Source organism: Saccopteryx leptura, chromosome 4 (assembly GCF_036850995.1).
Source record: "Saccopteryx leptura isolate mSacLep1 chromosome 4, mSacLep1_pri_phased_curated, whole genome shotgun sequence".
Lineage (NCBI taxonomy): Eukaryota > Metazoa > Chordata > Mammalia > Chiroptera > Emballonuridae > Saccopteryx > Saccopteryx leptura.
The window spans coordinates 212,813,406-212,830,519 of NC_089506.1; the positions used below are offsets into that span (position 1 = coordinate 212,813,406).

At 48.0% G+C, this 17,114-nt stretch overlaps 1 protein-coding gene and 1 long non-coding RNA gene across 3 annotated transcripts; one reads left to right on the forward strand and one right to left on the reverse strand.

The window, feature by feature from the left end:
• Positions 1 to 7: 7 nt before the first annotated feature.
• Positions 8 to 11,974, reverse strand: ELOB (elongin B). Of its 2 annotated transcripts, XM_066382817.1 has the most exons (4): positions 11,899 to 11,974; positions 11,636 to 11,770; positions 10,345 to 10,450; positions 8 to 661 (listed from the first exon to the last, which is right to left on the reverse strand). In XM_066382817.1, exons 1-4 carry the CDS (start codon positions 11,899 to 11,901, stop codon positions 549 to 551), a joined length of 357 nt encoding a protein of 118 aa, XP_066238914.1. In that variant the 5' UTR covers positions 11,902 to 11,974; the 3' UTR covers positions 8 to 548. The 2 variants fall into 2 exon arrangements, with proteins under 2 accessions (XP_066238914.1, XP_066238913.1); XM_066382816.1 differs by lacking the exon at positions 11,899 to 11,974 and having other exon boundaries at positions 11,636 to 11,806.
• Positions 11,975 to 12,087: 113 nt separating this feature from the next.
• Positions 12,088 to 14,976, forward strand: LOC136403726 (uncharacterized). Its single transcript, XR_010751178.1, has 2 exons — positions 12,088 to 12,910; positions 14,674 to 14,976. It is a non-coding gene; the product is annotated as an uncharacterized lncRNA (long non-coding RNA).
• Positions 14,977 to 17,114: the final 2,138 nt, after the last annotated feature.

Sequence of the window (17,114 nt, forward strand, 5' to 3'; positions counted from 1 at the left end):
CAAGAACTGGGTGTAGAGACTGTTTATTTGGGGTAGAGAGGGGCAAGGAGAAGAGCTGCCCCTTCTATTGATTGCAACCCAGGAGCTATAAGCCCCACATAGAAACCACTCAAAAGCCACACACTGGTTCTGGCTTGTTCCATTTTTGCTCTCTGCCTCTGAGAGCCATGCCTGGGGCCAGTGTGCTAGGGTAGAAGGTGGGGGGAGGGAGAGCAAGGACTGAATGAACAAAGCCTTAAACCTTTTGTCCCCAGACTGGAGCAGATTGAGAAGACCAGCCTGGGGCTCTGAGTTCTGCCCAGTTCTCTGCCAGTGGCCTTTGAGGGGCAGGCTGGGCTGGGGGTGGACTGCTAGGCCCAGAGAGCCTAGGGACCAGCAGCCTAGCAAGAGGAGAGGCTGAAGAGCCTTGCAGGGAAGGAACCCCATCCTGGTGAGGGTGGTGCCTGGAGTCAGGAGAGGGTGTGCAGAAAGAGGCAGCAACCAGGCAGACACCCAAATCTTTTATTGGGGGGGGTGGGGCACTGGGGGGAGGTGGGCCCCAGGCCCTCTCACTGCACTGCTTGTTCATTGGCACTGCTTCCTGAGTCCTGCGGCTTCATCACGTCAGGCAACTCCGGAGGGCTAGAGAAGGGCTCAACACGCAGGGCTTCAAATGCATCATCTGGAGAGGAGAAGGGGGAAAGCTGGAGGTGACCTCCAAACACCCACCGTCACCCTGATCCCCCTCCACCCCACTGCCTGGATTCAGTAGGCCTACTGAAATGTCTCCTACATCTGGCCCTGCTGTCCTCCCTGAGCCTGGCCATTCTGGGGCCTTTTCTTCACCTTCTGCACCCAAATCCCGGTCCCTTTATATCCCCTCTTCCAAGTAATTTAAATGAAACCATACTATTCTATCCCCGCTTAAAACCTTTCAACAGCTTCTAACATACTGTGAATAAAATATCAAGTCCTTGAAATCATGACTCCAATCACTCTTCTGTTTCCACATCAAGTTCTCTTTGCCCCAGGGCCTTTGCACTTGCTGGTCCTGAAACTGCCACAGTGATTGATATTCAGGGTTTAACTCAAGCATCAACCACTCTGCATCTCAACACCCTGTGCATGGCCTTGAGAGTACTTTTTTTTTTTTTTTTTTTACAGAGTCGGAGGGATAGACAGGGACAGACAGAAACAATGAGAGAGAAGCATCAATCATCAGTTTTTCGTCAGGCATTGCAACACCTTAGTTGTTCATTGATTCCTTTCTCATATATGCCTTGACCATGGGCCTTCAGCAGACTTAACTTCTTGCTCAAGCCAGCAACCTTGGGTCCAAGCTGGTGACCTCCGGGGTCTTGAACCTGGGTCCTTATGCATCCCAGTCCAATGCTCTATCCACTGCGCCACCGCCTGGTCAGGCTGGCCTCGAGAGTACTTAACTAGTGAAATGACCATCTTCTTTTGACCAGCGGCTTTCCCCACTAGACCAGTGGCTCCAGGAAGGCCTTCCCTGTGGTGTTCCTACCATCACAGCACAGAGCAAACAAACTCCTTCACTTTTCTCCTGTACTTGCTTCCACCCAGGAGACTCTTTCTTCTACTTGCCTCAGGGTTCTCAATCTATTAGTCCCCGCCCCAAGGAAAACTGGCAAATCTGGCAACAGTCTGGGTTGTCATAACTTGGGCGGTCTTCAAACGGCAACTAATGGGTGTTAAATGGTTAGAGATGCTGCTAAACATCCTGCAAAGCATAGGACAACCCCACACAAAATCATCCAGTCCCAAATCCAAATGTTACTAGTGCTGAAGTTATGACACCCAACCAGCTTAATAACCAATTCATTTTCAAAGCCACAAATCCAGTTGACCATTCTTTCACATTCTTTGGAAATAAAATCTGGATGATGCCATTTAACATTTGAGTTGAGCCCTGGCCGGTTGGCTCAGCGGTAGAGCGTTGGCCTGGCGTGCAGGAGTCCCAGGTTCGATTCCCGGCCAGGGCACACAGGAGAAGCGCCCATCTGCTTCTCCACCCCTCCCTCTCTCCTTCCTCTCTCTCTTCCCCTCCCGCAGCCAAGGCTCCATTGGAGCAAAGATGGCCCGGGTGCTGGGGATGGCTCTGTGGCCTCTGCCTCAGGCGCTAGAATGGCTCTGGATGCAACAGAGCGACGCCCCAGAGGGGCAGAACATCGCCCCCTGGTGGGCAGGCCAGGTGGATCCCGGTCGGGCGCATGCGGGAGTCTGTCTGACTGCCTCCCCGTTTCCAGCTTCGGAAAAATGAAAAGAAAAAAAAAAAATTGAGTTGAACACTTTGTCATATCCCTAACTGAAGCGAGTTTGGAGGTGAGAAGATAGATCAGTGTCTTGTCCTATAAGCTGCTTAAGGAAACTACCTATCTAGACGTGCATTTTTGCCTCTGAGTGAAGCAAAGAACAGCCAAAATTCACAGTCCATAACTACAATCCTACCATCTGCAAAACCGGTCTACCAACACCTTTCAAGAGTTGCTGCAAGCCTATAAGATGCCTAGCAGCACCCCCCTTTATGAAGATAACTGCAGGCTGGGAGGGGTGGGATGTGAAGTAGCCTGTAAAGCCCGAGGACACAGCTCAGAATACCAAGCAGTTATTCCTTATGAAACTTAAAAGTGTGGCTAAAGCTGTAGAATCCCTTCCTCAGCCCTTGCAATTTTTTCTTATAGGAAGACAGAAAAATTATTCGTTGTAACTTTTACTCAAGTTTACCTACCCGGCCATCCACACAGCCCCTGGGTCCACAGCTATATAAACACTTTATGACCTGTTTTAAATTTTCTGAGACAAGGAAGAAAAAAATCTCTCCCTTTTGGGAGGTTAGGGGAAGCAGAAAGTACACTGGAGGGAAGGACACCAGCTCCAATCATCAGGTTTCTAAACTTTGACCAGGGTGGCACATGGGTTGATGAGAGTACAGGCTATGGGTCTGAATTCCGGATCTGGCAGTCCTAGCAAATAATGTGCAGTTTACTCATCTTTAAAATGGGTGCAAGTCTTGCCTGCACAGAGATGCTGGGGGATTAAGTGATGCACTGCTCACAGAGCTTGGCACGGTGTCTGGCTCAGGCAAGATCCTGGCAACCTGCATCTGAACCATGGCTCTCCACATGACTGCTAGCAAGTCTCAGTGTCCATGTCTGCAGTATTGCATGGCAATGCTTACCTCCCAGAGCTATCAAGAAGGTGAGACAGTACATCAAAATTAAATACACAGCACAGGTACTCAGTAAGTCCTCTATAGGCCCAAGATGGTGGCAGCACAGGAGGAGGCTAAACATATCCCTCCCCATGAATAAACTCATCTACAAGTAGATACTACTCCTGTAAGACACTAGAGGGCTGGATGAACAGCTTCTGAACAACAAATAAGATAAAAAATAGAGAAGGCTGGGAAACCATGACTCTTCTGGCCAAAGGAACCAGTGAGTGCCATTGTTTACATTCCCCTAAACTTGACAGAGGGGAGCTCTATTGGGGTGCTCTGGCCTACCTGCAAGATCACCCCTGGGTTTTCCTGGCTATACTGCGCTGTCTCTTGCTTCCCACAGAAGGAAGAAGCCAGGAACAGGGTGTTACCACAAACACCTGGCCTCCCCGTCGGGAGCCACTCCAACCCCATAGGCCAGTTCTCCAGGTAAAAGACTACATAGATGTCATTCTTCACAAGCCCACTTTCTGTACAACAAACACTGTACAGAGAAGGGTGGGAACGCCTGGAGTTCCGTAGGGACGGCAGGAATTCTGAGATTGGAGACGCTGCAATTGTTTGTCCAAAGTTTTATGTCCCCCTGCACCTCCACAGGGCTCCACCCAGGTGATGTGGCCTACCTATAAGGTAGGTCCCTGCAGTGTGTTCCCAAACACATGGCCTGAGCCCATTTCAGCTCTGAACACAAGGAGCAAACAGGATCAACAGGTGATTTAGTACATACCTAGTTGCCCAACCCCACCTGGAGCCCATCTAGCTCAGCGGGCCAGTACCCCAGACTCCTCCTACCAGTCTGCCAAAACCATCCAGTACACACAGCCTACCAGGCAACTTCTACCTCAGGCTACTTTTCCAAGACTAGGATAGCTATTTTGTCTAAGTCATACAAACAAACAATGTCAAACAAAATGAACATAGAAGATTATCTCTTAAATAAATAATCGCAAAAAATCTCTAAAAATAAAATACCTGAAAGAAACAGAGACAAATAATTTGTGTGATAAAGAATTCAAACAGGCCTTTGCCAGTGGCTCAGTGGATAGTGTCCTCCTGGCATATGGCCATCTCTGGTTTGATTCCCAGTCAGGGCACATAGAAGTGACTACCTGCTTCTCCCCCCACTTCTCTCCCTCTTCATTTCCTGCAGCAGCCAGTGGTTCAACTGGTCCAAGCATGACCCGGGTACTGAGGATGGCTCTGAAGCACATTTGCCTCAGGCACTCAAAATAGCTCAGTACTGAGCATTGGCCCATGATGGGGTTGCCAAGTTGATACTGGTCAGGGAGGATGCAGGACCAGTATCTCCCCTGCCTCTCTATCTCCCCTCCTCTCACCTAAAAAAAAAAAAATTCAAACAACTAGTCGTAAGGATGCTCTCCAAATTTGAGAGTGGAAAAGAACTTTGGGAGAATTTCAAAAAAGTATATAAAAGAATTAAGCACACATTTAGAATACAATAACTGAAATGAAAATGACATTAGAGAACCCTGGCCTGACCAGGTGGTTGTGCAGCGGACAGAGCATGAACCTGGGATGCTGAGGACCCAGGTTCAAAACCCTGAGGTTGCTGGCTTGAGTGTGGGTTCACTTGGCTTGAGTGCCAAGTCACCAGCTTAAGCGTGGGATCATAGACATGACTCTATGGTTGCTGGCTTGAGCCTAAGGTCTCTGGCTTGAGCAAGGGGTCACTGGCTCAGTCGTAGCACCCTGGTCAAGGCACATATGAGAAAGTAATCAACAACCAACTAAAGTGCTGCAACTACGAGTTGATGCTTCTCATCTCTCTCACTTCCTGTCTGTCCCTCTCTCTCAGAAACAAACAAAAAGAGTCTCTGGCCGGATAGTTCAGTTAGTTAGAGCATTGTCCCAAAGCACAGAGGTTGCTGGTTCTATTCCCAGTCAGGGTACATATAGGCACAGCTCAATGTTCCTGTCTCTTCCCCTACTCCCCCAAAAATAACTGAAGAGGAAGGAATGCTTCCAAACTCACTCAGCATTACCCTAATACCAAAACCAGACAAAGACATTATAAAAATAAATAAAACTGCAGGCCAATAACCTTGATTAAGATAAATATAAAATTTTTCAATAAAATATTAGCAAACCAGATTCAACATTACATTGAAAGGATTATACATCATTACAAAGTAGGATTCATCCCAGGGATTCAAAATGGTTCAACATCCATGAATCAATCAACGTGGCACATCACATTAACAAAATAAAACCTAAAAAACCACACGATCATCTCATTAGATGCAGAACAACCATGACAAAATTGAATGTCCTTTTATGACAAAAGCTCTCAACAAAGTGAGTACAGAACAAACATACCTCAACATAATAAAAGGCTATAGATGACAAACCCACAGATATCATACTCAATGGTGAAAACTTGTCAAAAAGAAACAAAAATTAAAATAAATGCAGCCACTGTAAGATGGAGTCAGAGCTGCCATGCCTGAGGCGCTGCCTTGTTCATCTAACGCAGGGGTAGTCAACCTTTCTATACCTACCTCCCACTTCTGTATCTCTGTTAGTAGTAAAATTTTCTAACTGCCTACCAGTTCCACAGTAATGGTGATTTATAAAGTAGGGAAGTAACTTTACTTTATAAAATTTATAAAGCAGAGTTACAGCAAGTTAAAGCATATAATAATAATTACTTAGCAAGTACTTTATGTCGGATTTTCGCTAAGTTTGGCAGAATAAATCTTTATAAAACAACTTACTATAGTTAAAGCTACCTTTTTATTTATACTTTGGTTGCTCCACTACCGCCCACCATGAAAGCTGGAACACCCACTAGTGGGCAGCAGGGACCAGGTTGACTACCACTGATCTAACGCCTCAACTCTTTGGAATGTTAAGGCAAAATAACCTTTGGACTGGGCCCAAAGCAACATTGTGTCCCAAAGATAGTAAGAAAGCAATTATAACTATTGGACTAAAGACTGCTGGACTGAAAATTAAAAACACTGTTTAGAATGAACATTGCTGTTATTGTAGGAATAGAAACACCTTCCTTCTATTGATATCATAGTTCCCCTTCTCTTTCTCATAAATACCCATTGCCTTCCTCTCCTAATCAATTTGGGTTTCTGCATGAATCAGTGTTTCCCAAATAGCTATCCTTTTTTTTTTTACACCTCAAATAAATGCTTGTTGCCTCTCACTTCGAAAGGGCTTTTTAGGCCTGACCTGTGGTGGCGCAGTGGATAAAGCGACGACCTGGAATGCTGAGGTCGCTGGTTCAAAATCCAGGGCTTGCCTGGTCAAGGCACACATGGGAGTTGATGCTTCCTGCTCCTCCCCCCCTTCTCTCTAAAATGAATAAATAAAATCTTTAAAAAAATTAAAAAGGGCTTTTTATTTTTAGGTTAACAAGCTAAAGATAAGGAAGAAGACATGTCTATTCAACATAGCATTGGAAGTCCTAGCCACAACAATGATATAAGGAAAAATAAATAAAAGGCATCAAAACTGCAAAGGAAGAAGAAAAACTCTCATTATTTGCCAATAACGTGACACTATATATAGAAAACCCTAAAGACTTCACAGACACACAGAATAAATGAATTCACTAAAGTTGCAGGATACAAAATCAATATGCAGACATTGTTACATTTTTATATACCAATAACAAATGACCAGAAAGAGAAATGACGAAAACAATACCATTAACAATTACATCAAAAACATAAAATACCGCCCTGGCTGGTTGGTTCAGCGGTAGAGCGTCGGCCTGGCGTGCGGGGGACCCGGGTTCGGTTCCCAGCCAGGGCACATAGGAGAAGCGCCCATTTGCTTCTCCACCCCCTCCCTCCTTCCTCTCTGTCTCTCTCTTCCCCTCCCGCAGCCAAGGCTCCATTGGAGCAAGGATGGCCCGGGCGCTGGGGATGGCTCCTTGGCCTCTGCCCCAGGCGCTAGAGTGGCTCTGGTCGCAACAGAGCGACGCCCCGGAGGGGCAGAGCATCGCCCCCTGGTGGGCAGAGCTTCGCCCCTGGTGGGCGTGCCGGGTGGATCCAGGTCGGGCGCATGCGGGAGTCTGTCTGACTGTCTCTCCCCGTTTCCAGCTTCAGAAAGAAAAAAGAAAAAAAAAAACTGAAAAAAAACAAAACAAAAAACATAAAATACCTGGAATAAATTTAACCAAAGAGGTGAAAGACCTGTATTCTAAAAACTATAAGATACTGAAGAAATTAAAGATACAAGTAAATGGAAGGATACACCTTGCTCATGGACTGGAAGAATAAACATTGATAAATGTCCTAGTAAGCAAAATACAGATTCAATGCAATCCCTGTTAAAATACCAATGGCATTCTTCTCCAAATTACAACTAATCCTCAACTTTATATGGAACCACAAAAAACCCTGAATAGTCAAAGACATCTTAAGATAAAAATGGAAGGGACCTGTGGTGGCGCAGTGGATAAAGCGTCGACCTGGAAATGCTGAGGTCGCCGGTTCGAAACCCTGGGCTTGCCTGGTCAAGGCACATATGGGAGTTGATACTTCCAGCTCCTTCCCCCCTTCTCTCTCTCTGTCTCTCCCTCTCCTTTATAAAATGAATAAAAAAATAAAAATAAAAAAAAAGCCTGACCAGGCGGTGGCGCAGTGAATAGAGCGTCGAACTGGGATGCAGAGGACCCGGATTTGAGATCCCGAGGTCACCAGCTTGAGCGCAGGCTCATCTGGTTTGAGGAAAAGCTCACCAGCTTGAACCCAAGGTCGCTGGCTCCAGCAAGGGGTTACTCGGTCTGCTGAAGGCCTGCGGTCAAGGCACGTATGAGAGAGCAATCAATAAACAACTAAGGTGTTGCAATGCACAATGAAAAACTAATGATTGATGCTTCTCATCTCTCTCCGTTCCTGTCTGTCCCTGTCTATCCCTCTCTCTGACTCTCTCTGTCTCTGTAAAAAAATAAATAAATAAATAAAATTTTTTAAAAAAGGAAGGTATTAATACTCTCTAATATCAAACTACACTACAAAGCTACAATACTCAGATATATAATTTTTACATAGATTTGAGTGAGAGGAAGGGAAAGGGGAGAGAAGGGAGGGAGAGAGGGGGAGAAAGGGGAGCCCCACATCAATTCATTGTTCCACTTAGTTGTTCCATTTAGTTTTGTACTCACTGGTTGCTTCTCATATGTGCTCTGACCAGGGATCGAACCCAGGACCTCAGCACACTGGAAGGATGCTCTATCCCAGCAGTTCTCAACTTGTGGGTCGCCTAAAGCCATCGTTTTCCCGCCGAGGTCGCGACCCACAGGTTGAGAACCGCTGCTCTATCCATTGAACCACCTGGCCAGGGCTCAAAATGGATAAATAGATCAATGCATAGAGAGCCTCACTTATACAGTTGGTCAATTAATCTACAACAAAAGGCAAGGATATACAATAAAGTAAAGACAGTCTCTTCAATAAGTGGTATTAGGAAAACTGGACAGATAAATGCAAGAAAATGAAACTAGGCCAACTCTCCTACACTGTACACAAAATTAAGCTCAAAAAGGACTAAAGACTTAAATGTAAGCCCTGAAACCATAAAACTCCTAGAAGAAAACATAGGCAGGAAACTCTTTGAAATCACTGGATCTTTCTGGATATGTCTCCTTGGGCAAAGGAAACAAAAGAAAAAATAAACAAATAGAACTACCTAAAAAGGTTTTGTATAGAAAAGATAGCTTACTGAATAAGAAAAGAATATCTGCCAATGATACATCTGGTAAGGGGTTAATACCCAAAATATATTAGGAACTCACAAAACTTCACACCAAAAAACACAATCCAATTGAATAAAATGTGAGGACCTGAATAGACATTTCTCCCAGGAAGACACTGAGATGGCCAACATATAATACAAAAAGATGCTCACCATCACTAATCATGCAAATTAAAACCACAATGAAATATCACTTCACACCTGTCAGAATGGTTATGATCAATAAACCAACAATTAACAAGTGCTGGTGGGTAAGTGGAGGAAAGGGAACCCTCTTGCACTGCTGGTGAAACTGTGAACTAGTACAGCCACTGTGGAAAACAGTATGGAGATTCCTCAAAAAAATTAAAGATAGAGCTGCCACACAACCCAGCCATTCTACTTCTGGGTATTTATCCAAAGAAAACAAAAACACTAATTTGAAAATATATATGCAGCCCTATGTTCAGGATAAGATAACATTACCAGTAATAGCCAAGATATAGAAGCAACTTAGCTATCCAATAGCTGTATGGATGTGATTTATATATATATTATTCAGCAATAAAAAAAAAATGAAAAATTGCCTGACCAGTGGTGGCACACAGTGGATTAAGCGTCAACCTGGGACACTGACAGCCCCTGTTCGAAACCCTGAGGTCACTGGCCATATCGGGCTCCTTGACTGGAGCGCCGGTTCACCAGCTTGGGGGGATAGGGGGCTTTTGCCAGCTTGAGCACAGGATCACCAACATGATCCCAAGGTCACTGGCTTGAGCCCAAAGGTCACTGGCTCAGTTTGAACACCCTTCTTCCCCGTCAAGGCACATATGAGAGGCAATCAATAAACAACTAAAGTAAAGCAACTATGAGTTGATGCTTCCTTCTCACCTCTCTCCTCTCCCTCCTCTTCCTGTCTCTCTCTCTCTCTCTAAAAAATTAAAGAATGAAATGTTGCCATTTGCAACAATATGGACGGACTCAAAAAATATTATACTAAATGAGTCAAAGAAAAAAAGCTTATAATTTCACTCATATGTGAAATCTAAAAAAAACAAAAAGGCAAAACAGAACAAATAAATGAAACAAAACAGACTTAGATATAGAGAACAAGCTGATGGTGGGAGGGGGGGGGATAAAAAAAAAGGGGAGAAAAAGTCCTCTGTAAATGTAAGCTGGTAACGTTACTACGGATGTTTGAATTCTTCATGAAATAGACTTCAATTTCTACAAGCATCTTGTTTGCTTCTTTTATGTGTGGGGACAAATTCACTGTCACAGGATACTGCCTGATGTTTGTGGACTGGACTGGGAAGACACTGTCCTGGAGGCTTGAAGAACAACTGCAGACTTCCTGACGACCCCTTTTTTGAGGCTGTTCTATCCTGCCTGGCCGCCCCTCTCACCTGCCCGGAAGGCCAGCCCCACAGTGGCTGGGGCCTGCGGCCGAGCTGTTTGACTGGTGAAGCCACACTCGCCCAGTGTCTTGCCGTCATCCAGAAGTTGGTCATCCTGAGGAGAGAGGCAGGCAGGGTTTCAGGAGAGACCCCAGGAGGGTCAAGTCCCAAAGACTTCTGTGGTCAGCAACTACAGTGGAAGTCAGAAAGGGTAGAAGGGACAGCCGAAAGTAGGGCCCAGGTCCACCCGAGTTTATTCAAGTTCCCAGAGTTCTACAGGCAAGACTTTCCAAATCGAAACCTCCCAAGGAAGGGCTCTGGAAGGTGTTTTCCCCAAACTCCAGGTCAATCTAATGTCAAGATCCAGTGACTCAATATGGACACAGGCAAGCATGGTTTGAATTTTAGCTCGGCTTGGACAAAGTAATCTTTTTAATGTGAAGGTTCCTTATCTATAAAATGGGAATTACTGATATTCCCAACTCAGGGCAGCCAAAAGGTTTCAATGAGTGGAGTACATACAACTCACAGAACTATGGCAGATGGCAGGAAAAATACTTATCATGGAAGGGTACTTTAGAGACTAAGGGAGTGGTCTCAGCCTTAAGCTAAAGGCTGCTTTCCCAGTTTCCAGCCTGTATCAGATTAATGAACTTAAAGTAAGGGACCTCATAGTGCCAGAGACTTGAATCTGAGGCTGACACACCAGATTCTGCAATGAAAACCCAAAACCACAAGCCATCCTTGCTAAGCTGGGGAGTAATAAACAGTTGTGTGAAGAACTGGTGGGACCTGACTCATCCAAACATCCTTCATTTCTTGGTATTAAAGAGTGCCTGGGAGGCAGTGTGATTCTGACGGGTCTGCAGAGGATTAAGGGCATCCGGAATAAAACCCTGGCTCTGCCAATGACCTTGGACCGTTAAGTGGCTACCCCGCCGAGCCTCAGATTCCTTAACAAGAGTAGAGATGTCAAAAGCCAGCGCAGCGCGGGTGGGGCTGTCGGCGGGATCAGATGTGATGCCGGCCCCCAGCGCTCAGCACAGGGCCCGGCGCGCGATTATAAAGCCATCCTTTAGAAACCTCCCATGTGGCAAATGTTATCGGTGCTTCACCGCCCCGAATCCAAACAACGGCCCCACGCGGGGGAGTTCGGCCCGCGACGTCCACTACTGTTTACATCAATGACGAGGCCGTCGTGCGCCCGCGGCCAGGCTCGGGGTGGCAGTTCCGAGCAGCACGCGCCCCTGGCTCCAGCCCTCGCCAGACCCCCGCCCGCCCCGTACCGGCGGGGCCGCACCTTGTACAGTCGCTGTTCGTCGGGCGGCCGCTTGAGGATGCCCTCGACGATGCGCTTCAGCTCAAACACGGTGCTCGACTCCTTGGCGTCCGTGAAAATGGTGGTCTTGTGGCGTCGGATCATTAGGAACACGTCCTGGGGAAAGCGGGCCGGCATGAACGCGGAGCCTGGGCCCCCCCCAAGCGGCCTACTGCCCCCACCACCCCCGGCCCCGGCCCCGGCCCCGGCCCCGGCCCAGCACCCCTCCCCCCACGCCCGCTTACCATCTCAGCGGCTGCCTCTCCCACCGACGCGCCGGCGCGGTCGCGCTCCGCCCCGTTCCCAGCGGCCTGCGCGCTGAACCCCAGCGTGCCCCGCGCCCAGAGGCCCCGCCTTCCCTCCCTCCCTCGCGGCGGCCGCCATTTTAAGTGATCAGAAAACTGGTGGCTCCCGGCCGCCATCTTGGCGCCGTGGTGCGGGGCAGTGTCGGTTACCTGAGTGGCAGCTTTGGTTGGAGTCGGGAGCGGGAGGGGCCCGTGTAGAGGTGGCGCCATCTTGGGAGTGGCAAAGGCTAGTTCTCCACCTTGATTACTTAGGCCCTAGTAATCGAGGTCCCAGTACAGGCCGAGACTTCTTTTGTTGTTATGGGGGCTAGCCTCACCAGCGTATTCCCACATTCCAGGGAGGGTAAATAAATGACATGCTTCTTTTTTGTGTTTATTTATATTTTATTTTTTTTATTGGTTTTAGAGAAAGGGGAGAGAGAGAGAGAGAGAAAGGGAGACAAGGAGCAGGAAGGTAGTAGTTGCGTCTGGTATGTGCCTTGACCAGGTATGCTGGGGTTTTGAACCGGCTGTTATTACTTCTTTGTTCTGGTTTACTAATTACGCTTTTTAGCTTCCGTAAACCTGCTCCCTCATTCCGCATACAGTATAACCCCGCCCAACCGTGTGACCATAAAACCCCCCACCCCGGGTCGGGGCTCTGACTTCCGAGTGCTACCCCCTGAGTCCGCCGGCGAGGCAAACCGGTCTTCCAACAACCAGCGTCGTTGGCTCCCTTGCTGTTCCATTCTGCCTGACCATCTGGTTCCCTGATCAGGAAGCCAACCGCCCTGGCCCTTTCCCCACCGACCCGGCTACGTTGAGACCTTCCGTGTGAACGAGGCGGCGCCACCCGACATATTCCCCGGGACCTCCTTCCTGGAGGCTCTGACGCCCCGGGGACGGGTGACTCAACCCGACCAGACTCAGCAAAGAGACGGACTAACGTTTTTGGGCTGCGCATCTGGACAAGGTAAGGTCCGAGCAGTCAGGCCCATCTCCAGTCCGAAGGGGAGCTTGATCACCTCCCACCGTCTCAAGATAGGGAAGTCCTGGGAAGGGAAGGGAAAGTACAATAGTAACTTCTGTATGAATGGATGTGTGAGTGACTGATTGTGGCTCCATGGCACAAACTACAAAGTCCATCTGGGCCCTAACCTGCGAGTTGGTGGTGGCGTCATACGACATAACGGTGACGCGTTTCCTTCTGGGAGACGACCGGGCCGGGGTTTATACAGGTGAACCTTAGTCAAGACGCGCCATAATGATTCAAGAGAGACGCAGCCAGGCAGGCAACTCTCCCCCACCTTTTGTCTGTCCTGCGACACCGGACACGGGAGGTCGCTAGGGAGGGCCACACACATTAAGACATTGAGAAAACGGGGTCCACATAGTCAAGACCTACTGAATTAGACTGTATGATCAAAAATTTTAAGAATGGGCCTGACCAGGCGGTGGCACAATGGATAGAGCGTCGGACTGGGATGCGGAAGACCCAGGTTCAAGAATGGTTTTTCCAATGATTATGGCATGAAACTGGCCCCTGTGACATCGTAGGACAAGCGGTGCAGGCCACCAGCCATGTACCAGGAATCCAATCAACAGGACAACCCCATTTGAGGCCTTAGGAATTGACCTTACTGAAGTGAAACTATGCCAAGGTCATAAGTACTTACTTGTCTAAGTATGCACCCACTCAGAATGGGTTGAAGCCTTTCCTACCCGCACTGAAAAGGCACAAGAGGTAGTGAAGGCCCTACTGAGAAATACAGTACCGTGGTATGGACTCCCCCTGTCCATCGAATCAGATAATGGGCCTGCCTTTGTAGTGAACATTGTTGAGACAGTAGCAAAAATACTGAAAATGAGCTGGAACCTACAAGCTGCCTATCAGCCTCAGCGTTCAGGAAAAGTTGAACTCATGAACTGACCCCTGAAAACTACCCTAGCTAAGTTTTGCCAAGGGACAGATCTCCCTTGGACAGACGTGCTGCCCCTTGCTCTGTTACAGGTCCGATGCACCTGTGTGGACCCACAGGGTACTCCCCTTTTGAGATCTTATACAGGAGGCCCCCACCCATCATTAATAAGATGAGAGGAGATCCTTTACAGGTAGGGGAATTAGGCCTCTCAGCCCAACTCCAGATACTGGAAAAAACTTTCCACATAATAGCCTGGGATGTTTTAGAAAGAGCCCCAATTCTGCTAGGGAACTGGGCCCACCCCTACCAACCAGGAGACATCATATGGGTTAAAGACTGGAAAAAAAAAAAAACAACCCTCCAGCCCTGGCCGGTTGGCTCAGTGGTAGAGCGTCGGCCTGGCGTGCGGGGGACCCGGGTTTGATTCCTGGCCAGGGCACATAGGAGAAGCGCCCATTTGCTTCTCCACCCAACCCCCCCTCCTTCCTCTCTGTCTCTCTCTTCCCCTCCCGCAGCCAAGGCTCCATTGGAGCAAAGATGGCCCAGGTGCTGGGGATGGCTCCTTGGCCTCTGCCCCAGGCGCTCGAGTGGCTCTGGTCGCGGCAGAGCGACGCCCCGGAGGGGCAGAGCATCGCCCCCTGGTGGGCAGAGCATCGCCAGGGGTGTGCTGGGTGGATCCCGGTCGGGCGCATGCGGGAGTCTGTCTGACTGTCTCTCCCCGTTTCCAGCTTCAGAAAAAAAAAAACAAACCCTCCAACCTGTTTGCACAGGTCCACACATGGTTATCGTGGCTACTCTGTTATTAAAATTGCAGGTACGACACCCTGGATTCACCATAAACCGAGTCAAAAGAGCCAGTACTGAGAACCTGCCAGAGACCTGGACCACTCACCGTGACCCCACAAAGCCATTACAGATACGCTGCAAAGGACAACGGAGCTCAAGGAGCAACCAGGACTGTAAGGACCTGCCAGCTGCCGTTCCTGATTCTACTTCTGGGCGTAGGACTAGCTGCACGTGCCCCAGCGGACTGGAGTATTACTAGAGAGACTGTTATTAATAGTCACTTATATACTAATAGTAGGAAGTTTTGTTACTATAAAATGTTTGGAAAACCTGTTAGCCCAGATCCTTCCAAAATTATAATTGGGCTCATCATGTTAAGTCTTGGCTTGCAGCCGGCCACCCCCACACCCCCCTGCCCCCAAGACTGCTTTCAGAAATGGGAAATTCAGGGCCAAACACGCGGCACGGCCTTCATTGCCTACACGTACATGCATAAGCAATGTTACAAACAGAAAGAACCTGTGGTGTGCATGTATAACAGTAAACTGTATTGGACAGGGATAATCACTGGCGGAAATAGTTGCCACAGATTAGTGTATAGGAAAAAGGCTTGCTGGACCTACCAAGGTCACCTCGGGTTATCAGATGGAGGAGGGGTTCAGGACCAGGCCCGCCAGCAGTATCACCGGGACAATGTAAAAGCGTTCCTAAGCAGAATCACTCCAGGTCATATTTGAGTTAGATCCCTCTGGTCTAAGAAAACTTACCCAGCCAGTTGAAACTGACTCCCGACTCCTCCACCTCCTTAATGCCACATATCAGCTCTTGAATAGGACAAACCCTTCGGTAGCACAGACCTGCTGGCTCTTTCTTCCCCTCCACCAGGGGATTATGTGGCTCCACCAGTACCGAAGGAACGGGACCTAGATAATACCACCCTAGGGAAGCCTGACACAATGGAACTGCACTTCTCGGGCCGGTAGCATTTGGAATAAAGATAGCACTCACACAAAACTTGTCCTGTCTCGGCAACACAGACAGGAGTGAACCAGTAGGCAGCGTATCCTCAAAAGCCTGCAGTACCACCCAGGTCGTAGGAAACAATTCGACTCTGCAACACACCTGGGATAGTCTTTATATGCGGAGACACTGCATACAGTTGCCTAAATATCAAGTGGACAGGACTGTGTGTGTGGGCCTTCCTAACCCCAGAGACCTTGGTCTTATCAGAAGCCCAGATAAAAGAAGCCTTACCCCCACATAGAGACTCCCAGGTCAGGAGAAAAAGAGCAGCGCACATCCCCTTATTCTCTGGAACAGGGTAGGGACCGGAATAGGGGTATCAGCACACCTGCCCGTTTCTATTATAAACTCTCAGGAACTAGATGATGACATGGAATAGGTAGCAGACTCACTTGTGTCTCTCCAACATCAACTAAACTCACTAGCAGCAGTACTGTTACAAAACAGACAGGCTTGGCCTGACCTGCGGTGGCGCCGTGAATAGAGCATGACCTGGAATGCTGAGGTCACTGGTTCAAAACTTTGGACTGCCTGGTCAAGGTTCATACAGGAGTTCCTTCCTGCCCCTGCCCCTCTTGTTTCTCTTTCTCTCTAAAAATGAATAAATAATTTTTTTTTTTTTTTTAAGATTTTTATTTATTCATTTTAGAGAAGGGGGGAGAGAGAGGAGGGGGAGGAGCAGGAAGCATCAACTCCCACATGTGCCCTGACTGGGCAAGTCCAGGGTTTCAAACCGGCGACCTCAGCGTTCCAAGTCGTCGCTTTATCCACTGCACCACCACAAGTCAGGCCTAAATAAAATTTTTAAAAAGTGCAAAACAGTTGGGCTTTAGATCTCTTCACTGTTGAAAAGGGGGGGGGATCTGCATGTTTCTGGGAGAAGAATGTTGCTATTGTGTCAACCAGTCTGGAATAGTGACGGGGAAGATAAACTCAGAGAACGTATCCACAAGAGAAAGACAGAATTAGAAAACTCGGTGGAGATGGGAAAATTCAGGAAATTGGACATCTTAGTTACTACCTCCCGCAGGCCCTCTCCTAATAATCCTATTAGTAGTCACTTTCAGGCCGTGCATTTTTAATGCCATCATTCACCTCATCGAGACTACTGTAGCCAGAAAAAACCACAGCCCATATTCTAGCACTCCAGGGCTATCAACCAATAAGACCCACAAGTCCTTATCTATATAGTGATGCCCCATAGACGAAGTTATAGGGCATCAAAGGGGGGAATGATATGGCTGTTACCGCTTTTTGTTCTGCCTTTACTAATTCCGCTTTTTAGCTTCTGTAAACCTGCTTCCGCCTTCCGCATACTGTGGTAACCCCGCCCAACTATATGACCACAAAACCCCAAAGACCCTGCCAGTCGGGCTCAGACTTCGGAGTACTAACTCCTCTGAGCCCAAGTGTCGTTTGGCTTTCTTGGTGTTCCGTTCTGCCGTA

Coding starts and splice junctions, on each gene's coding strand:
- ELOB (XM_066382816.1), bottom strand. CDS start 11,791: ATGCCGGCCCGCTTTCCCCAGGACGTGTTCCTAATGATCCGACGCCAC. Junction 10,451..11,635: donor ACGAACAGCGACTGTACAAG/GTGCGGCCCCGC, acceptor CTCTCTCCTCAG/GATGACCAACTTCTGGATGA. Junction 662..10,344: donor GGGGCTGGCCTTCCGGGCAG/GTGAGAGGGGCG, acceptor TCTCCTCTCCAG/ATGATGCATTTGAAGCCCTG.